The sequence below is a fragment of the Giraffa tippelskirchi genome, chromosome 11 (assembly GCF_054371585.1).
Source record: "Giraffa tippelskirchi isolate mGirTip1 chromosome 11, T2T-mGirTip1v1.2.pri, whole genome shotgun sequence".
In the NCBI taxonomy this organism is placed as follows: Eukaryota; Metazoa; Chordata; class Mammalia; order Artiodactyla; family Giraffidae; genus Giraffa; species Giraffa tippelskirchi.
In genome coordinates this window covers 60,229,205-60,253,282 of record NC_137285.1, presented here as the reverse complement: position 1 = coordinate 60,253,282, position 24,078 = coordinate 60,229,205, and the positions used below count along the sequence as shown (strand labels likewise).

At 35.4% G+C, this 24,078-nt stretch overlaps 1 protein-coding gene across 12 annotated transcripts in view; it reads left to right on the top strand.

Moving 5' to 3' along the window:
* LRBA (LPS responsive beige-like anchor protein) overlaps positions 1-24,078 on the top strand; it is an 803,036-nt gene that overhangs the window by 574,500 nt on the left and 204,458 nt on the right. For all 12 annotated transcript variants that reach the window (XM_081543940.1, XM_081543938.1, XM_081543941.1 and 9 more), the window contains 4 exons: positions 997-1,114; positions 3,295-3,397; positions 17,611-17,726; positions 20,670-20,782. In XM_081543940.1, the coding sequence (XP_081400066.1) occupies positions 997-1,114; positions 3,295-3,397; positions 17,611-17,726; positions 20,670-20,782 (450 nt within the window). The remainder of the gene's footprint in view (positions 1-996; positions 1,115-3,294; positions 3,398-17,610; positions 17,727-20,669; positions 20,783-24,078) is intronic.

The window sequence follows — 24,078 nt, the reverse complement described above, 5'->3', positions numbered from 1 at the left end:
GTCCTTACAATGCAATATCATATACAGATGTCATTTTATTTGTATTTTTTAATGGTGGTTACTTTTGAGAGATTTATCTTAGTTGTTGAACTTAATTTGCTTTCACTAATTTTCATCAGTGTTTGATCGCACATCCATCTCATTTGATTTATTAATATTCTGTGAAGTACTAGTGTGGAGAAATTCCAAATCTGCCTTTAACACCTTCATAATTAAGCTTTTGAAATGAACTTTTTAAAAAACAAAGCTTGAATAACAAAGCAACAAAGTGGCTTAGTACTAAAGACAGGATTACTTTGAGTTTGCAAAGCATTCTAAGCCATTGGGTCTGTCACAGGGGATGACAAGAATTTGTAACAAGTTACTCTGACAACCACCTACTCCATAGAGAGATTATGCTGAGTTCATTCGCAGGTTTGTGTTTAGCTTCGCTGACAAAATGATGCTTAACCTCTTATACAGTTGGTCTTTGTGCTTTCTGAATGAGTGACTGTTGCCTTAACAGTGACCTTATAACTGTGATTTTTTTGAAGTTATGAGCTTAAATTTGTAATTTTAAAGTATATCAAAAGTATTTCTGGATATATTGTATTATATGAAACTGAATTTTACGTGATCTGTAAGCATGTAGGACATTCTTTTGAGGTCTTTCTTCTTTTCAAAGTTTGTCTAATACTTTATTTCTGTAATATGACTCAAAAATCAATCAGTAATGCTATATGTATTTCCTGAAAAGCAATAGATGACATCATTGCCTTAAAAAGCCCGCAAATATATTTATAAAATAGACGTGTTACAGTTTTGTTCTGCTGTTTCATCTAAACATCTTTTTCATGAATTGCAATCTAGTTTTTAGTCACCCTCCTAATTATTTCAGTAACTGTTTATTCATTTCCTAGAAATTATTTTTCGTAATAAGGACTTCTGTGTTTTAATTGGGGGAAAGAACAAAAAGATTCTATTGTACTTACTCGGAATTCTCTTTTTCTTCACTAGATCCTGGCATATACAGAAGGGCTGCATGGGAAATGGCTGTTCTCAGAGATTCGATCGATCTTTTCTCGTCGTTATCTTTTGCAAAATACAGCCCTGGAGATCTTTATGGCAAACAGAGGTAAGATGATGTTGCAGATGTGTATTGTTACAGAGCTAACCTCCATCTCCTTAAGATTTCATTTTGAACATACCATACTGTTTCCATTCCTTATTGTTTTTCCATTTGGATAGAATTGTGCAGCCTACTCTCTGCATTACTGACCTCTTTTTTGAACCACGGGCATCTTCATAGTGTATACCCCTTTGGTTGTTCTTAGAATTATCTGCAGTATCTTATTTTTCTGGCCAAATCACAGATTAGTGCAGGACTTTATAAATACGAGGGATGAGTGCCCTTTTAATCAGTTGTAGAGTTTTGGTATCCTCAGCAGTGCTCTGATGTTTAAACTCCTTCTGGAAGGTGGCTGCATTTCAAGAGGGGAGAGGGTAATCAAATAATTCATACATTTATTTAATTTTTTTGTCTTATCTATTGCCATTTATAAAGGACCATCAGAAGATGCTACTGAACTGTCCTGGTTGCTTTGTATTGCCTCATTCTTGAAAGAACTAAAATTCAATTTGTGGGTTTAGAATTGAACTTGGTGAAATTCATTAAGATAAGAAGGAGGGACAAGGTGAACTTGAAGGAAAAGCATTGTGGAGTATGAGTGGAGGTTTACAAGGGAGAATATATAAAATCTTGTGATTTATTTTACATGCTCATTTTATTTAAGTAGATTTTTAAGTTTTCATATTTTCTCTTTCTATAATCTACAAGTTTTCATTTAAAAATCTGCACATAATGTCTCTTCCATGCATATTTTCTTTTTTTAATGAAATCATATGTCTTTAGGGAATACAGATTTCTTTAGGAAAAGATGTTTCTTCCTTCCATATTTTGTCTTCTTCTATACACTTACCACTTTTTCTAATGTGAACATTATTCTTTCAGGCAAATAATCAAGTGAATGTTTTACACTTAAGTTCAGTCTACATTCTTGCTGTCCCGAAGGGGTTTTCACCTCACAATATTTATTACTTGCTCATCTTATTTATTTTCCTTCTTTAAAATTTCTTAAGCATCTTTACTTTGTATCTTGTGTGTTTTTCTGTTGCCTTTTCCTTATGGCCTTGGTCACCTGCTGTAATATGAGTTTTTCCTTTTTTTTTCCCTCCTGTAGTCAATGTAATAGTGGATGTGTAAGAAAGGCTTATGAAAAAGTTATGTTGGATATGTATATGATAGTTCTAAGTATATTTTAGGTGTTTAGTGTGTGATCATATACTGATTTACCTAAAAAATATTGTAATGTTAGTGTTTAAAAATTACATTGACATTGATAAAAACTTTTGGCCCATAGTATTTTTTCAGGTTAGGTAGAAAAGAAGGATCATCTTCTAGATGAATATTTGTACATAATTTATGGTTCTGAAATAAAAGTTAATATAATTAAAATTTTAAGACTGACCAAATTACTATCTTCTAAATTCTCTGCCATGATTTTATGAGTTTGTTATTGTCATACTTTTTAAGCATAAAATTTTGTACATCACTGTCACAAATTAACATTTATATACTGAATGTATCTATATATATAATAAATTAATGATGTTCTTAAAGTATATAATTATTCAAATAGAAATGATTAAAAAACATTTAATTTGATTATTGACCATGGAGGAAAATTTTTCTTCAGGTCACACATTGTTTTGGATTATGTGAACATACAAAGCATAAACATATAAGCACTGTATTACCTGTTTATATAATATTTACATAAACCACAAGAGAATACAAGAATTTGCATAAATTACGAGAATATTTTTTAAGCTGTTGATGATTAGAAGTGAATAGAACTGACAATTTAGTAGCTATATGTTAAGTATATTAGATTGTTAAGTATATAATCTTAAATTTTTTATAGAAATTTATAGGTATATTTTTAACTTGCCAAAATTCAAGTTTGTAAATTCAGAATTGTAGCTAGATAAAATCTCAACTTCATGTCACATTAATGCAACAATAGTTGTTAGTCCTGACAGTATTTAGAGAAGGAACACTCTATGAGTAAAATAAATATCATCTCTTGCATATTAATGCTTAAACTTCATATATACTGTGATAAAACTAATACTATAAAACTTCTATTGAGTAGATACCTGAACTAAGAGTAAAGCATTTTACTGGACCAAGAAATCAATTTTTCAGAAAGGCACTCATATTTCATTCTGACTTTTAAAAATTATTTTTTCTAGTTGCTATAATGTTCAACTTCCCAGACCCTGCAACAGTAAAGAAAGTGGTTAACTATCTACCTCGTGTTGGCATTGGAACCAGTTTTGGATTGCCTCAAACCAGGTACTGTTTTGTATGAAAAAAATATGGAAAATAATCTGTAATAATATTTTTCTCATTTGTTTTGAAATGCATGACCTTCTGTTTTATGCTTTATTGTAAATGGTAATTGTTAGCATATCATTTTGAGTCAACTGAACTTCTGTCCAAAGAAGCTCAAAAAAGAGGAACAAATGTAAATGAAACTAATCTGAAAAAAGAAAGCAATCAAATTAGTGAAAAGGAAAACAAAAACAATAAAGAAAAATCGATGCAATGAAAAATTGTTTCTCTGAAAAGATTAATAAGAGTAATAAATATGTATATAAGGCTTATGACAAAAGACACAAATTGCCAATATCAGAATGAGAGAAGGAATATCACTACAGATCCTATAGATATTTAAAAAATAAGGAAATATTATGAACAAATTTAGACAAATTAGATGAATGGGCAGATTCCATGAAAGATAAAAACTGTAAAATCTCACTAATGAAAGTGAATAGCTTTAATAACTCTACAGAGGAAATTGAATTTGTAGCTTAAAGCTTCTAACAGAGAAAATACCTAGCTCAAATGGTTTCACTGGCAAATTCTATCAAATGTTTAATGAAGTGACACAGTTTCTCAGAATACTCTTACAGATAATAGAAAAGAAGGATAAGTTTCCCAAGTAATTCTGTGAGGCCAGCATTATCTGAATTCCAAATCCACAAAAAGGCTTTCCAGAAAGGAAATTAAAGACCATCTTGATGGAAAAGGAAGAAGCGAAACTGTCTTTATTAGTATATATACTTGACTTAATGTGAAATTACTGAGGAAACTGCAAAAATTTTCAAAAAGGAAAAAAGCTATGAGAACTCATAAATGAATTTACCTATTTTGCAGCATATATGATTTTGTTCTTATATACTAGCAATGAACAATTGGAAACTGAAATTAAAGTACAGTTTAAATAATATAAAAAATAAAATAACTATGGGTATATTTGCAAGTATATTAAGAATTGTTCACTGAAAACTACAAACACAGTTTAGGAAAATGAAATAAACCTAAAAATGGAAAATTGTACTATACCATATTCATGAATTGGAAGACTCAATGTGAGTAAGATGTTAGTTTTCTCCAAACAGATCTGTAGTTTCAAAGCAAGCCTATCCAAAATTCTAGAAGACTGTTTTGGAGAGATTGACAAGCTGATTCTAAAATTTAAGTGGAAATGCAAATATCTAGAATTGCTAAGACAATTTTGAAATAGAAAAAGTTGGAGGACTTTATCTGATTGCAAGTCTTAATATAAAATTACATTCACTAGTAGAGTTTGGTATTTTTGTAAAATAGACTTACAGAGCAATGGAATATAATAGTGTCCAGAAATAGGCCCATCCATAAATGAGCAATTTGATTTTCAACAAAGGAATCAAGATATGTTGATGGGAAAAGAGTTTTTTCAACAAAAAAAGAGAAATAAAAAGACAAACCAAAAAAAAAAAAAAAACCCACCTCACCCTTTATTTCAAAATGTAACATATTAACTAAAAATGTAACATAAGTTAACTCAAATTAACTCAAGTATAACATAACCTAAGCATAAGTCCTAAAGTATAACTTCCTAAAGAAAACGTAGGAGAGAAATCTTTGTGACCTTGTGTTAGGCAGAGACTTCTGGAAGATTTTAAGAAACCACTTATTGGCCTTTCAAATTAAAAACATTTCATTTTAAAAGATGCTCAAGAAAATGAAAGGGTATGTTATAGACTGGGTTGAAATATTGGTACAACTTATACGTGATAAGGGATTTAGATAAAAGATATATAAGAAACTCTTCCATTTAATTATAAGACAAGCAATCTGTTTGAAAAAAATAGCAGATTTGAGCAGATACGTCAGCAAAGACTAGATATAAACATCAACCACATGAAAAGATACCAAACATCATTAGTCATTAAGGAAATGATGATATCATTTTAAAACTGAGGTGAGGTCCCATGGCACACCTATTAGAATGAGTTCTTAAAAAATGAAAATAACAAGAGCTAATAAGATGCAAAATAACTGGAACTTCACATATTGATGGGAAGGTAAGAAGTTTTGCAGTTTCATATTAAATTAACCATACAGTTATCATACCTCCCAGGTCAGTTCAATTAAATTGCTCAGTTGTGTTCGACTCTTTGCGACCCCATGGACTGCAGCACGCCAGGTCTCCCTGGCCATCACCAACTCCCAGAGTTTACTCAAACTCATATCCATCGAGTCGGTGACGCCATCCAGCCATCTCATCCTCTGTTGTCCCCTTCTCCTCCCGCCTTCAATCTTTCCCAGCATCATGGTCTTTTCAAATGAGTCAGCTCTTCGCATCAGGTAGCCAAAGTATTGGAGTTTCAGCTTCAACATCAGTGCTTCCAGTGAACACCCAGGACGGATCTCCTTTAGAATGGACTGGTTGGATCTCCTTGTAGTCCAAGGGACTCTCAAGAGTCTTCTCCAACACCACAGTTCAAAAGCATCAATTCTTCGGCGCTCAGCTTTCTTTATAGTCCAAGTCTCATATCCATACAAGATTACTGGAAAAACCATAGCCTTGACTAGACAGATCTTTGTTGACGAAGTAATGTCTCTGCTTTTTAATATGCTGTCTAGATTGGTCATAGCTTTTCTTCCAAGGAGCAAGCGTCTTTTAATTTTATGGCTGCAGTCACCATCTGCAGTGATTTTGGAGCCCCCAAAAATAAAGTCAGCCACTGTTTCCACTGTTTCCCATCTATTTCCCATGAAGTGATGGGACCAGATGCCTTGATCTTAGCTTTCTGAATGTTGAGTTTTAAGCCAACTTTTTCACTCTCCTCTTTCACTTTCATCAAGAGGCTCTTTAGTTCTTCTTCACTTTCTGCCATAAGGGTGGTGTCATCTGCATATCTGAGGTTATTGATACTTCTTTTGGCAATCTTGATTCCAGCTTGTGCTTCTTCCAGCCCAGCATTTCTCATGATGTACTCTGCATATAAGTTAAATAAGCAGGGTGACAATATAAAGTCTTGACATACTCCTTTTCCTATTTGGAACCAGTCTGTTGTTCCATGTCCAGTTCTAACTGTTGCTTCCTGACCTGCATACACATTTCTCAGGAGACAGGTCAGGTGGTCTGGTATTCTCATGTCTTTCAGAATTTTCCACAGTTTGTGGTGATCCACACAGTCAAAGGCTTTAGCATGGTCAATAAAGCAGAAATAGATGTTTTTCTGGAACTTTTTTGCTTTTTTGATGATCCAGCGGATTTTGGCAATTTGATCTCTGGTTCCTCTGCCTTTCCTAAAACCATCTTGAATATCTGGAAGTTCACAGTTCACGTATTGTTGAAGCCTGGCTTGTTGAATTTTGAGCATTACTTTACCAGCATATGAGATGAGTGCAATTGTGTGGCAGTTTGCTCATTCTTTGGCATTGCCTTTCTTTGGGATTGGAATGAAAACTAACCTTTTCCAGTCCTGTGGCCACTGCTGAGTTTTCCAAATTTGCTGACATATTGAGTGCAGTACTTTCACAGCATCATCTTTTAGGGTTAGAAGAAATAGCTAATTAGATGAAATTAGATGAAATAGCTCAACTGGAATTCCATCACCTCCACTAGCTTTGTTCATGATGATGCTTTCTAAGGCCCACTTGACTTCTCATTCAAGGATGTCTGGCTTTAGGTTAGTGATCACACCATCATGATTATCTGGGTCGTGAGATCTGTTTTGTATAGTTCTTCTGTGTATTCTTGCCACTTCTTCTGTATATCGTTTGCTTCTGTTAGGTCCATACCATTTCTGTCCTTGATTATGGCCATCTTTGCACGAAATGTTCCCATGGTATCTCCAATTTTCTTGAAGAAATCTCTAGTCTTTCCCATTCTATTGTTTTCCTCTTTCTTTGCATTGATCACTGAGGAAGGCTTTCTTATCTCTCCTTGCTATTCTTTGAAACTCTGCATTCACATGGGTATATCTTTCCTTTTCTCCTTTGCTTTTCTCATCTCGTCTTTTCACTTCTATTTGTAAGGCCTCCTCAGATATACATTTTGCTTTCTGCGTTTCTTTTTCTTGGGGATCATCTTGATCCCTGTCTCCTGTACAATATTACGAACCTCTGTCCATAGTTCATCAGGCACTCTGTCTATCAAATCTAGTACCTTAAATCTATTTTCACTTCCACTGTATAATCGTAAGGGATTTGATTTAGGTCATACCTGAATTGTCTAGTGGTTTTCCCTACTTTCTTCAATTTAAGTCTGATATCAGCAATCAGGAGTTCATGATCTGAGCCACAGTCAGCTCCCAGTCTTGTTTTTGCTGACTGTATAAAGTTTCTCCACCTTTGGCTGCAAAGAATATAATCAGTCTGATTTCGGTGTTGACCATCTGGTGATGTCCATGTGTAGAGTGTTCTCTTGTGTCGTTGGAAGAGGGTGTTTGCTATGACCAGTGCGTTCTCTTGGCAAAACTCTATTAGCCTTTGCCCTGCTTCATTCTGTACTCCAAGGCCAAATTTACCTGTTACACCAGGTGTTTCTTGACTTCCTGCTTTTGCATTCCAGTTCCCTATAATGAAAAGGACATCTTTTTTGGGTGTTAGTTCTAGAAGGTCTTGTAGGTCTTCATAGAACCGTTCAACTTCAGCTTCTTCAGCGTTATTGGTCGGGGCATAGACTTGGATTACCGTGATATTGAATGATTTGCCTGGGAAACGAACAGAGATCATTCTGTAGTTTTTGAGACTACATCCAAGTACTGCATTTCAGACTCTTTTGTTGACTATGATGGCTACTCCACTTCTTCTAAAGGATTCCTGCCCACACTAGTAGATACAATGGTCATCTGAGTTAAATTCACCCATTCCAGTCCATTTTAATTTGCTGATTCCTAGAATGTCGACACTCACTCTTGCCATCTCCTGTTTGACCACTTCCAATCTGCCTTGATTCATGGACCTAACATTCCCGGTTCCTATGCAGTATTGCTCTTTACAGCATCGGACCTTGCTTCCATCACCAGTCACATCCACAACTGGCTGTTGTTTTTGCTTTGGCTCCGTCTCTTCATTCTTTCTGGAGTTATTTCTCCACTGATCTCCAGTAGCATATTGGGCACCTACCGACCTGGGGAGTTCATCTTTCAGTGTCCTATCTTTTTGCCTTTTCTTACTGTTCATGGGGTTCTCAAGGCAGGAATACCCATGCTCAATAAATCTTTAATTCTATTTTCTGTTGATGGGTGAAGTTGCTATTTACCTGGGACCAAACTATGATGGTGGTAATGAAGATAATGTGGACTTCCTTCAAAAGATCCCATGCATGAGCTACCTCCTGATAGTATCACTCAAAGGCATTTACCCTAGAGAAATGAAAATATGCGTATTCATGCAGTGACCTATTCACAAATGTTGATACAGCTATGAACAAAAAATTGAGGCTAGCCAACATGGTCATCTACTAGTGAATGCACGAATTATGGTATGTTCATCCATACAACAGGATATACCACTCAGCAATAAAAAGGAACAATCTCCAATATACAGAACCATGCAAGTGAATTTTAAAAGTATGATAGTATCAAAAGAAACAACCTAATCAAAAAATTGATAGAAGATAAATAGACATTTCTCCAAAGAACACACACGGGTGGCCAAGAGGTACATGAAAAGATGTTCATCATCACTAGTTTTTAGAGAAATGGAAATCAAAGCCACAATGAGGTCTCACGTCACACTGATCAGAATGGCCATCATCAAAAAGTCCCCAAAGAGTAAATGCCAGAGAGGGTGTGGAGAGAAGGGAACACTCCTATACTGTTGTTGGGAATGTATATTGGCACAGCTTCTATGGAGAACAGTATGGAGGTTCCTTAAAAACCTAAATATAGAGCCATCATATGACCCTGCAGTCCTACTTCTGGGCATATATCTAGAGAAAAACATGAACGAAAGGATACATACACCCCAGTGTTCATTGCAACACTGTTCATGGAAGCAACCTGGATATCCATTGGCAGAGGAGTGGATAAAGAAGATGTGGTACGTATGTACAATGGAATATTATTCAGCCATTAAAAATTAATGTGATTTTCAGCAACATAGATGGACCTAGAGAGTGTCATACTGAGTAAGTCAGACAGGAAGGAGAAATTTATTGTATGACGTCCCCTATAAAGTGAAAGTGAAAGTCGCTCAGTCTTGTCCGACTCTTTGCAACCCCATGGACTATACAGTCCATGGAATTCTCTAGGCCAGAATACTGGAGTGGGTAGCCTTTCCCTTCTCCAGGGGATCTTCCCAACCTAAGGATCAAACCCAGTCTCTCACATTGCAGGCAGATTCTTTACCAGCTGATCCACCAGGAAAGGCCAAGAATGCTGGAGTGAGTAGCCTACCCCTTCTCCAGAGGATCTTCCCGACCCAGGAATCAGACCAGGGTTTCCTGCATTGCAGTTGGATTCTTTGCCAACTGAGCTATCAGGGAAGCCCCACACCCCCTATATGTGGAATCTAAGAAGAAATGATATAAATGAACTTACTTACAAAACAGAAAGAGATTCACAGACTTAGAGAATGAACTTACGGTTGCCAAGGGGAAGGATGGGGGAATGGAATAGTTACAGAGTTTGGGGTAGACATGTACACACTGCTATATTTAAAGTGAATAACCAACAAAGTCCTAAAGTATAGCATATGGAACTCTGCTCAATGTCATGTGGCAGCCTGGATGGAAGGGGATCTTGGAGGAAAATGGATACATTTATATGTATGGCTGAGTCTTTTAGCTGTCCATCTGAAACTGTCATAAAAATTTTAATCAGCTGTACCCCAATACAAAATGAAGAAGTTTACAATAAAAAGTATGGTGCTTGGTGAAAGAAGCCAACTGTTTGTATAGTGTGATTATACACTGTATGTAGAATCTGTGTGCTATGTGATTCCATTTTATATGACCTTTTGGAAAAAATAAAACTACTTGGACAAAAATCAGATCAATGGTTTCAAGAGACTGGAATTGAAAAGGGGCTATTAGTTACAAAAGAGTGTGAGGAAACCTGAAACCTTTTGATAACATGGAAATATTTCCTGTCTTGACTGTTGTGGTGTTACCCAGCTGTGTTTGTTTGGCAAAACTCATTGCGTTGTACACCTAAAAAGGATAAATTTTACACAGTGTAAAGAAATCGGTAAACCTGAGTTTTATAAGCAAATAGATAAACAATGTGAAATCAGTATACAGCATCAGAAACTCTAGAACCATGCTAGTAGAAATGCAAGTTAGTATAGTCGCTGTGGAAAATTTGGCAGTTTTCTTATTAAGTTAAATATATATTTAATTTATGTCCTGTCAGTTCTGTTCCTAGGTGATTATAGAGAGTAATGACACTTGTAAGCAAATATTAAGAGCAGTGTTATTCATGTAGTCCCAAACTGAAACATTTCTAGTCCATCAACTTTAAATGGATCAGTAGATTGTAGTGTATCCATGCAATGAAATGCTATACAGAAGTTATTTACAAAACCGCAACACAGACTCAGAAACATAAAATGCAAACTTATGGTTACCAAAACAGAAAGGTGAAGGGGGGATAAATTTGGAGCATGAGATTAACAGATTCACACTACTATATATAAAATAAACAACACAGATTTATTGTGTATCACAGGTAGCTATGTTCAATATCTATACTAACATATAATGGAAAATAATATGAAAAATATTTACATATGTATAACTGAATCACTTTGCTGTATACCTGAAACTAACCCAATATCGTAAATCAACTACACTTCAATTAAAAAAATGTATCAGCAATTATCTCTACATTATAGAATTTAAGGTTTCAATTTATCTACTTCCAAACTCTTTATTTTTCCAATTCATAAAAGTGTAGATGCACTACTTTTATTATCTAATTAAAAGATATAGAACAAATTTAAAAAGAAATAAAAACGAATTGACCAGTGATGCATCCAGCACCATGGGTGAATCTCAAAAGCACTGTGCTGAGTAAACGGAGTTAAACACTGTGCGGTATATACATCATAGCCATCATGGGCTATGATTCTACTACATGACATGGTTGAAAAATTATGTGCAATTATATGATTCTATCTATATGAAGTTTATGTGAAAACAAAACCATATAGTGACAGAAAGCAGAGCATTGGTTACCAGGAGCCAGTAACTAGGACAAAGGACTTAGCTTTTTGGAGTGGTTCTATGATGATTGGTTACAGAAACAGGTATATTCAAAAGTTATTAAACTGTACACTTAAGTTTGGTAAATGTTATTATATTATGTTTTATCCCAGCAAAGATCAGTGAAACACAGGCTCTGCATATTTAAAATACCTGAGTTACAAAAGTGCTTATTTCATACCCATTTTCAAATGTACCATTACTTAACATGTATAATAAATCACTAAACTTTTTATCATTTTGATTAAAATGATTAGACTTTGCTTTATTATATCATATTTGTTTTAATTTTTTCTGTTGATGTCAATATCAAATCCATATGTTAAGGATTTCGCATACGATATATTTAATTAAAACTTTTATTTTTAACCTCGGTAAATCAGAGTTCAAATATTAATTTTGTATATACATGTGGACTTAATAACTAGCATTTATATTGTTCAAAATAATTTAATAACTATTTGAAAGGAATGTTAAAATGCCAAAGCATCTCTCACAGTACAGGGAATTGGAAGAGTGTCAGGTTATATCTCTCTTTCCTGTGTGCTAGCCAGTTGTCTGTATTTAAAAAGCAGTATCATTACCTGTTTTGTTTTTTAGTAGTTGTTAATTTTCATCAATACAATTCAGTTAGCTAATCCAAGAACTAGAAAGAGACTTAACACTGGGATTTTTGTATTGATTGAAATGCATCAGCAGTAGAAACTTGCAGTTTACTTTTTTTTTTTTTTTATAAATTTATTTATTTTAGTTGGGGGCCAATCACTTCACAACATTGCAATAGTTTTTGCCATACATTGACATGAATCAGCCATGGGTTTACATGTGTTCCCCCTCCTGGACCCCCCACCCACCTCCCTCCCCATCCCATCCTTCTGGATCATCCCATTGCCCCGGCCCTGAGCCCTTGTCTCATGCATCGAACATGGAATGGTGTTCTGTTTCACATATGATAATATACATGTTTCAATGCTATTCTCCCAGAACGTCCCACCCTCACCTTCTCCCTCAGAGTCCATAAAATTGTTCCATGCATCTGTGTCTCTTATTCTGTCTCGCATATAGGGTTATCGTTACCATCTTTCAAATTCCATATATATGCATTAGTATACTGTATTGTTGTTTTTCTTTCTGGCTCACTTCACTCTGTATAATGGGCTCCAGTTTCATCCATCTCAGTAGAACCGATTCAAATGTATTTTTTTAACGGCTGAGTAATATTCCATTGTGTATATGTACCACAGCTTCCTTATCCATTCGTCTGCTGATGGACATCTAGGTTGCTTCCATGTCCTGGCTATTGTAAACAGTGCTGCGATGAACATTGGGGTACACGCGTCTCTTTCAATTCTGGTTTCCTCGGTGTATATGCCCAGCAGTGGGATTGCTGGGTCATATGGCAGTTCTATTCCCAGTTTTTTAAGGAATCTCCACACTGTTCTCCATAGTGGCTGTACTAGTTTGCATTCCCACCAACAGTGTAAGAGGGTTCCCTTTTCTCCACACCCTCTCCAGCATTTATTGTTTGTAGACTTTTGGATAGCAGCCATTCTGACTGGTGTGAAATGATACCTCATTGTGGTTTTGATTTGCATTTCTCTAATAATGAGTGATGTTGAGCATCTTTTCATGTGTTTGTTAGCCATCTGTATGTCTTCTTTGGAGAAATGTCTGTTTAGTTCTTTGGCCCATTTTTTGATTGGGTTTAACACACCTAATTTTGTATTGATTTGGGCTATTTTTGATTAGTGTTTATTCAGGTTTTTTAGTTAGTATCTTCTTAGAAATGCAACTGAAATAGAATCAACAGATAATAGCCAAAATATTAGTAAGAGCTGTAGTCATCCTGGGCTGGAGGACTTTCTAAGCTGATACACACCCATGACCTGTGGCAGTAAGACTTTGGTCTTCGCCAAGCCTGCCTCGCCATAGGCTGCTTTTGAGTGAGTTCATGACTTTGAGCAATTGATCCTAGATAGAATGAGGTAGAAGTCCCAATGCCTTCTTATGACCTGCCCTTGATAGTCACAAGCCATCATTTCTGCTACATCTTATTTGTTTCAGGAGAGTTATTAAATATAGCCCAGGCTCCTTGGTAGGAGAATCAAGTTCCATCTCTTAAAGAGAAAATAGCAAAGAATTTGTGGACATATCACAGGTTAGGACTTTTCAAAGCTGATTCTTTGAAAAGCTCAATAAAATTGACATACTTTGCCTAACTATGAACAAAAGAGGTAACATGAATTACCAAAGTCAGAAATGAAAGAAAGGACTGCACTGCTGACCATGTAGAAATTAAAAACATTAGCAGAAAATACCAGCTTACAAATTAAGACAATAGAGATGAGATGGACAAGTTCCTGGACAGTCAGAATTTTCAAAACTTACTCAAGAAGAAATTGAAACTCTGAATAGACCTGTGACAGATCCATTGGATTAGAATTCAGAAATCTTACCAAAGAGTCAAGGCCCAGATGGGTTAACTGATGAATCTTATTAAATAGATAAATTAGGAAAATACCAACCCTTCACAAACTCATTCAGAAGATACAGGAAGAAACACTTAACCAACTCATTCTGTGAGGCCATCTTTTCCCTAATATCAATGCCAGGCAAAGACGTCAAGAAAAAAACTATAGACTAATAACCCTAATGAACATATACTTTACAAAATCCTTTACAAAATATTGTCAAACCAAATCCAGCAATATACAAAAAGGATTATAAAGTAGCCATATGGGTTTTATCACAGGAACTCAAATTGGTTTAAATCTGAAAATCAGTATTATGCACATAGTTAATAGAATACAGGATAAACAGGTAAGTAGCAGCCACCAAAAAGTCCCATACTTTTCCCATACTACACCGTACTTCATGTTTAAAGACTGAATGCTTTGCCCCTAAGGTCAGGAAAGCTAGAATGTCTTCCATTCTCACAACTTCTATTAACATTATATTGGAGATTTCAGCCTGTGTGATAAGAAAGGAAGGGATGGAGGGAAAAATCAAAGGCATCCAGATTAGAAATGTCTTTTTCCTAGATGAAAGAGACATGTACAGTTTTTACAATGAAAATTGTAAAACACATGGCTGTTAGAAATTAAAGACAACATTAATAAATGAAAACGTTCCATATTCATGGATCAGAAGGTTCAGTATAAAGATGTCAATTCTCCCCAGATCTATAAATTTAATACAATCCCTATAAAAATTTAGTACACTTTTTGGGAGAAATTCAGCTGAAATACAGTGAATCTAGATTTGCCAGAACAATTTTGAAAAAGAACAAAATTAGAAAACTTAAACTGTCTGATTTCAAAACTTACCATAAAACCACAATAATCAAAATGTGTGCTATTTATCCAATGATAGGCATATAAGTTAATGAAACTACATTGAGAATAAAGAAATAAAATAAACCCTTGCATTTATGCTCAGTTGCTTTTTAACAAAGTTGCCAACACAATTCGATGAAGAAAGGGTAAACTTTATATAAATACTACTATAATAATAGGAAAGTCACATGCAAGAAAATGAACGTCAACATTTACCACACACTGTTCATAAGAATTAGAAAATGAATTTAATCAAAATTTAAAATGTTTGTGCTTTAAATACATCACTTAAGTATATGAAAAGATAAGCCATACACTGAGAAAATTTTTGTACATCATGTATCTCAAAAAGGAACTGTATTCAGAATGTGTATAGACCTTTTTCAACTCAATATAGGACAAAAGAAGCCACTCAGTTAAGGAAGAAAAGATCTGAATAGTAATTTCCTCAAAGAAAATAAATGGCTGAGTAGCACATGAAAAGAAATTAAACAGTTTACATTAAAATTATAAGATACCAGTTTACACTCACTAGAGTGGCTATAATCAAAATTGCATACAATAGTAAGTTTTGACAGAGATGTGGAAAAATTCAAACATCATGCATTGTTTGTTGGAATGTGTAATGGAAAAACATTTGGCAGTTTCTTGGAAAGTTCAAGTCAGCTTATAGCCCAGCAGTTTCACTCCGACTACCCAAAAGAAATACAGCCATATGTTTATCAAAGACATGTACATGAATGTTCCTAGTAGCATTTTTCATAATAGCTAAAAAGTGAAATAATTTAAGGGTCCTTCAGTTGGTGAGTGAATTTTTAAAATGTGGTGTATTCTGTATTCATACAATGGAATACTACTTAGCAATCAAAAGAAATGAACTGCTTATGCATGCTGCCACAGTGATGAATCTGAAAAATATTATGGTTAGTGAAAGAAGCCTAATGCAAAAGAGTACATGCTGTCTGATTCCATTTATCTGAAATGTTCAGAAAAGGCCAGTTCGTACAGATGGAAGCAGATTGATAGTTGCCTAGAGCTAGGAGTAGAATTAGGCGTTAGTTCCAAATAGGCAGAAGGCAACTTTTTGTGGTGATTAAAATGTTCCAAAATACATTGTGGTGGTAATTGCAATTGAAATTTACTTTAAAAACTCATTGAATAGTGCACTTACATGCATAAATTTTATGGTATGTAAATTACACCTTTGTAAATTAAGCTTAAAAAAAAATAGGTATCTTGTTCTTAGTGGTAGGAAGAACTATGACAGCATACTTCTCTGAGATTCTACGCTCCAAATGTATTTAATCCTGCCACCTATTTCCCACTGCTACTTAGTATTGGTCACTTGTGTCCTTTTTTATTTATATTACATTAAGAAAGTAGAAAACTTGGTATATTGTTCAGTTCAGTTCAGTCTCTCAGTCGTGTCCGACTCTTTGCGACCCCATGAACTGCAGCACGCCAGGCCTCCCTGTCCATCACCAACTCCCGGAGTTTACCCAAACTCATGTCCATTGAGTCAGTGATGCCATCCAACCATCTTATCATCTGTCGTCCCCCTCTCCTCCTGCCCTCAATCTTTCCCAGCATCAGGGTCTTCTCAAATGAGTCAGCTCTTCACATCAGGTGGCCAAAGTATTGGAGTTTCAGCTTCAACATCAGTCCTTCCAATGAACACCCAGGACTGATCTCCTTTAGGATGGACTGGTTGGATCTCCTTGCAGTCCAAGGGACTCTCAAGAGTATTCTCCAATACCACAGTTCAAAAGCATCAATTCTTTGGCACTCAGCTTTCTTTATAGGTCAACTCTCACATCCATACATGACCACTGAAAAAACCATAGCCTTGACTAGACGGATCTTTGTTGACAAAGTATTGTCTCTGCTTTTTACTATGCTATCTAGGTTGATCATAACTTTTCTTCCAAGGAGTAAGTGTCTTTTAATTTCATGGCTGCAGTCACCATCTCAGTGATTTTGGAGCCCAGAAAAATAAAGTCAGCCACTGTTTCCACTGTTTCCCCATCTATTTGCCATGAAGTGATGGGACTGGATGCCATGATCTTAGTTTTCTGAATGTTGGCCAACGTTTTCACTCTCCTCTTTCACTTTCATCAAGAGGCTCTTTAGTTCTTCTTCACTTTCTACCATAAGGGTGGTGTCATCTGCATATGTATATTGTTAGGGTGTATAAAAAAATAGTTTTCCCTTACCTTTATCCCAGCCCATGAATAGACACCTGAAGAGTGGATCCACTTTCCTCTATTACAACGGGTATGAAAAACATGATGTTTAAATTAATAATGTACAAATATGTTATCTTTAAGAGATGGCTATAAAAACTGATAAAGATGTGAATACAATTTTATATGTATTTCTCAGTAACTATAATAGCTCTTATCCCATTAAAGTAGTGAGCTATTAATCATACTGTTATTAATCAATTTATAGAGCTAGATATTATAATGGTTTTGTAGTGACAGCTTACCTTAATGAATAGAACATGGATAATAGACCTGTTGCTTATCCAAATCATTTGTTTAAGCATTAATTGTAGATTGATCACCTCTAGCATTTATTTGTATAAATACGCCAATTTGAATGAGCCCAGAAGTCATGATTTATTATTGATATAACTCATCTTAAGTTTAAATTGATTCCACATCAAATTCTTTTTCTTGCAGGCGCATCTCATTAGCTAGTCCACGTCAACTTTTTAAAGCTTCTAATATGACGCAGCGATGGCAACACAGGGAGATTTCAAACTTTGAGTACTTGATGTTTCTCAACACAATAGCAGGTAATTTAAGCCCATACGTTGATTTATTTCAAATGATGAGTTATTAATTGTGCTGTTAGATTATTTTGAGTTTTCATATGAATAGAGTCATTCTATGTAAAGCTGAAAGCATAAGCAACATACAAAGATGAGAAACAATGAAATATAGCTAAAGAACGATTGTTAGTATATTGTGTGTACATGTATTCATAAAGGTATGATGAAAATGAAAACTAAAAAAGACTGTGTGGAGACATTCATTATGAAAGATTTTCTCTCAATTTGAGGAATTAGCAGTCAATTCACAGGGAAGTTTTTGCAAGTTTCTGAACAAATGAGTGATATCAGAGCTGTATGAAAAGTTGGAAGCAGTATGAAGGATAAAGAGAGGTGCAGAGAGTCTAGGTAGAGAGCAAAAGTTAGGAGGCAGTTACACATAAAAATTAATGAGGGTCTGCATTAGAGAGGTGACAGTAGGAATTAAAACAAAGGATTAGATAACACAAGAATTTACAAGGTACAAACCATCTGCCATCCAGCGGACTGAATGCTGGGAGTACATGAGAAGAAAGTGTCAGAAAAGACTTCCAGGCTTCTGTTCTAAATCATGGGGGAAACCGTGGTGCTATTAAAGGAAAAAGAAGGAAAAAATTTGATCTAGAGAAAGGCGGTAATTTTACTGTGCTAGCAAGGCATACAATATATCAAAAAGAGATGCTGCAGTATAGAGGGCATTTGGAACATAGAGAAAGGGCATTGAGTTTCATCTGCATAGAGAGATGCATAGAGATTAATCACCAAGAGATAGAGATGAGATTACCAAGCCAGATGATGCAGAAAGCAGTGAGATAAGGTCTGGGGACTGCTCTTGAGCAGGACAAAAAGAAAGCAGAAAGTTGTTAAAGAAGAGAAGAGGATCAGTGATCCCAGAAATAGTAGACTTAGCAGGAGAACTAAGTTGAAGCAAATGGCTTGAGACGCAACAGGAAAGGGAGAGGGAAAAGTGTTGGTCTCTGTATCAAACGTGATTGGGAGGTGAGGGGGAATTCACAGGGAATACAGGTCATGCCTTAGGCTTTAGCATCTCAGAACTTACAAGTTACTTTATAGGAATTCATTTTCAAAATAAGGAAAAAAGTTTGAATATAAGGACTGAATGGTTGGAGATTAAATGAGAACCTTAGGTGTAGATTGGACTTTCCTGGTGGCTCAGATGATAAAGAATCTGCCTGCAATTCAAGAGACCCCGGTTCAGTTCCTCGGTTGGGAAGATCCCCTGTGGAAGGGATAGGCTACCCACTGCAGTATTCTTGGGCTTGCCTACTGGCTCAGATGGTAAAGAATCTGCCTGCAGTGCTGGAGACCTGGGTTCGATGCCTGGGCTGGAAAGATCTCCTGGAGGAGGGCATGGCAACTCATTCCAGTATTCTTGCCTGGAGAATCCCTAGGAAACAGAGGAGCCTAGTGGGCTACAGTCCATAGGATTGCAAAGAGTTGGACACGACTGAGCGACTAAGCACAGTAGTTATATATTGAATTTAACTTAATTAACAAGAATCCGTTGACAGTGAGCAGGTATGTACTCTTTTATTGTAGGTACAATAAACTTGATTATTTAAGCGTATAGGATAACAAAAGGATTTTATTGTTTATTGTTGGTAAGATCTCAATCAGAAGGAGAGAAAAATGCAGGAGAAAAGGGATATCAAAATAGGCTGCTTTTTGCTATTCAGTTTGTTGATTTTTTCTGGGAGAAATTAAAACTGACAAATATGAAGTATGATAATTACGTCTGAATTAAAATTATCCTATTATTCATATTTTGTAAGACTGTTTACCAGTCAGTCAAGGAAGAACTCTGTTACTCTAATAGGCCTCAAGCTCATGATGAATAGAATGAAATAAAAAGTTAAAAATGTCAAATCACTAGGAAGGCTTAGATACTGAGCATCTGTGTAGAGAGCTAGTGTGATGCTCAGGTGTATGGTGATATGACATCCGTATATGTCTGAGAACTGGAAAAGGAAGAAGGGGAAAGAATACACTGCAAGAAAGGAATTCAAGCAGTATTAATAGACTTGTCTCCCTTGTTTGTTAGCCATAAAAGTTTGTTCACATTAAATCTAACTAATATAGGTTATAGACTAATAAAATGGTGGAGCCAGCATTTTTACTCTGTAAACAGTGATGTCCTCTACTGAGCCTGCCTCCCTAAAGTGGTGATATTCAGAAAGCTGCTGTTTCTACATGGATGGGCTACCCCATCCTTTGCTTTATTCATATTGTTAATAGACCTGAATGTGTCATTGAATGTCTGTGATTTAGAAGAAGCATAGAAGAGTGTGTGGCATCATTTGGGAGTTGAATAAGCAGCCTCGTTGATGCTGTGAATAATATTCAAAGGGGCATAGAATTTGAAAGCCTTCACAGGAATTTCAGAGTTATTTAGAATAACCTCATCATTTTACAGGTGACTAATGAATGCCCACAGGGGTTAAGTCGCTTAAACTTGGTTGATTAGTTGGTTGGTTGATTGGTTAGTTAATTAATGGCAGAGAAAGGATTCTGGTTTTGAAAAACTCTTATGTGATAGGAAACTGTTTTTTAAATTCTTAGTGAAGATTATTTTATTTGGTTTCAATTAATAAAAAATAGTTGTGGAATTTATAAGAACAATAGCATGGGTGCAGAGTTATCTAGATTTAAATATAGTTCAACCATTACGAGTTCCATGATTTGGGGCAAGTTACATAAACTTTTGTGCCTCAATTTTCTATCTGTAAAATGAGGTGATCCTAATTTCATAGAGTTACTGTGAAAATTAAATGAAATAATAAATGATAGCACTGGGAACAATGTTTGGCCCTCAGAAATTGTTGTTCTTGTTATTTTTAATAAAATATATTCCTGAATGTTTATCATCTTATTATTCTAAATTAAGAATGACTTTTTTCCCTCTTCCAGGACGGACTTACAATGACTTAAATCAGTATCCTGTGTTTCCATGGGTCATTACTAATTATGAATCGGAAGAACTGGATCTTACTTTGCCAAGTAACTTCAGAGATTTATCCAAGGTAATTTCTTGGTTCATCTGAAATACTTCATATAAAATATTATATATTATCTTGCATATAAAAAGAAATCTGATTATCTTTATTTTCACACTTTAAAAAAGCGTTTTAATATTATAACTTTATTTATCTTTTAAATGTATTTTCATTGTTCTCAAATTTAAAACAGAAAAATTTAATATGCATGATAACCTTGATGGCAATTAAATATTTTGAATTCCACAAATTCAGTGCTTAAACCGTCCTTGGCTTATCATTGAATACAGAATGATTCTTTCTCATCTCCACACTTTGCTTCCTCTGCCTTGAACATCCGTCTCTCTGCTCTGTGAATGGCTGACCCTCTGAGTCCTTCAGGAACACTACCTCATAGAGACTGTTACTGATCCCTTCCTCTCTGTCAAAGCATCTAAAATGACCTGCATTTCACATATTCTTCTACCTCACTGTTTTGGTTCTTCTTGTGTCATTGTTCACCATTATTTCCCTCTTGCCAAGTATAGAGCATACCATTCAATAAATGTATTAAGTGAATTAAATAATAAAATATACATGACATTTCCTCCAAGTTCTAAAAAGTTAATTTTAACTGTATTACATTTTAAAATGTGAAACATGTAAATAAAAAAAACAAAAACTACCCCTAATTTACCACATATCAATAAGTAATAATTACCATATATTATACACAATGGTTATTGTATGAACATTTCTCATATCTTCAAGTATCATTAAGAATTTTCCTTTTCTGTCATAAATTATCAATAAATGGAATATCTTGAATCCTTTTTTGATAAAAAAAATGAGGTTATATGCCTCTTTTTTTTCTTTTTAGCTTTTTATTATGGAGAATTCCAAACATACACAGAAGTAGACAAAACAGAATAATGATAAATAGACAAAACAGGTACATATACCTGTTGTCATATACCAATCACTGTACTTCAGTAATTACCACCTTGTAGTTCCTCTTATTTTATCTTTACTGTCATTTTCTCTCCCCTTCCCCATATTCCTTTGAAGCAAATTTCAGATATCATATCATTCCATTTGTAAATGTTTCAGTATATAGTTTTTAAAACTTTTCAGAGCACAACCATAATACCATTAGCAAACTTAAAAATATTAACAACACTTAGTATCATCGAATACCCAGTAGGTTGAATTGAATTACAGCTTTCAAAATTGTATTTAGTTTGTTTATTCCAGTCAGGATCCAGACAAGAACCACACATTGCAATTAAGTCTTTTTATTCTGTGGAGCTCTCCTTCATCTTTTTCCCCCCCTGATTTTTTAGTTGAAGAAGTATATTGTCTTGTAGATTTTCTCATAGTGTGGATTTTGCTTATTGCATCTGTATGGCATAGTCTACAGGTTCCTTTGTCTCCTATATTCCTTGTAAATTGATAGTTGATTCCAGAGGTTTATAGAATTCAGATTAGGGGATTTTTTTTTAGCAAAACTGCTTCATAGGAAACTTTTGCACTCTTCTGTCAAAGGACATGTAATATATAATTTGCTATTTTTATAATTTTATTCATTTATTTTGGCTGTGCTGAGTCTTCGTTGCTGCGTGGGCTTTTCTCTAGTTGTGCAGAGTAGGGGCTGCTCTTTGCTGTGGTGCATGGGCTTCTCATTGCAGTGGCTTCTCTCGTGCAGCACAGGCTCTGGGGTACAAGGCCCTCAGTAGCTGAGGCACATGGGCTCAGTAGCTGTGGCTCCCAGGCTCTGGAGCACAGGGTGAATAGTTTTGGTGCTTGGGCTTAGTTGCTCCACAGCATGTGGGATCTTCCTGGATCAGGGGTCGAACTTATGTCTCCTGCATTGGCAGGCACATTCTTAATCACTGAGCCAGCAGGAAAGCCCCTCTAATTTACTTTTCTTTTGTCATATTTGATGCCAGAACTCAATAGTTCAGTAGGGATTATAAAATCATGGTATTTAAATTCTATCACTTTTATTTCATGTATTATTTGGAACCATTTTCTAAAGAGATGACATCCCTTCATCTGTTATTAAGTTTTTCAATGGTACATAACATTGGAAAGGCAGGATAAACGTTTCTTTTTCATACCAGTTTTTAAAACAATGAATTGGTTCCCAACACCCTCCAATGAAACCTAATTAAAAAAATATATATCTTTATGAATTTGTACACAAAACTGAAGTGGTTTTGATGTTTCAACCCACTGCAGTTAGTGTTTTCATTGAGGGTCACTTGTTCCTGCTTTGATCATGGGGAGTTTCTTCAAGTTGTTACTGCATTGTTTTGATACAATCTTAGCAGTCTGAAAACATCCATGCTCTCTGGTGTAACAAGGTGCTTTTAGGCTTAACTCTCACATTTTCCGGCCCAGTTCTAGTATTTAGTGTCATTTATTTCTTTAAGGAAACCTAGTGGGAGCCCTTTTACATGGAAATGTATGTGAAATGCACAGTTTGGTCTATTGTGCTTGTTGCTACAGGTGCTTGCTTGAAGCACAGTCTTGTTGACTCTGCAACTGTAGCCTGTCAGGCTCCTCTGTTGATGGGATTCTCTGGGCAAGAGTACTGGAGTGGGTTGCCATCTCCTATTCCAGGGTTGCTGCTGAATTTGTCTTGTTTCTAGCCCCTTCAGAAAGACCTAGGAAAGAAGACTTAAGATGAAGTACTTCATGAGTTGAAACTGACTCTTCCAATTAAATTTAGGAGCATGAAAAATTCAGAAGCAGTAAATAGTCCTTTAATGTAAAAGGGACACTGTACTCCTGCTCCCATCTGTTCAGACGGTCAGAAAGGCCAGTCTTTTTCCTAAAACTCTTAGAAATTTCTAGCAGTACCTGAAGATTGTTTATATATTCTACAAATCTAACCTGGAAGTTCTTTGCTGCCTTTCCCTTGTCTGTTCCCTGAGACCGTGTTGCTCCCTTATCCTTCTAGGTTGCTCTGAAGTTCTCAGACTTCTTCTTTCTAAGATTATACATAGTCCCTTCCCTTAACTCTTTCAAATCTGTTTTAGGCCTTCGTAAAATATTTAAGTAAAGCTTTACTGAGTACCCACTGACATCAGAAGTACAGGCTCTAAGCAATTGATAGTCTCAGTCTGAGGATCACTGCCTACTCTCTACAGATTACAACAAGGTAGGCTCTAATTTACTCACCATATCCAGTGTCATCCATGTGGAATTCAAGGATTTCCACTTTTTTGATGTCGGAAGAAAGTGTTCCCTTCTTTACCTGTCTCAGGTGTACCCTCTTGTCCTGGCTTGATCAACATCAGGAATGTCCAGGAGTAACTTCATCTGTATCCACAGGGTAT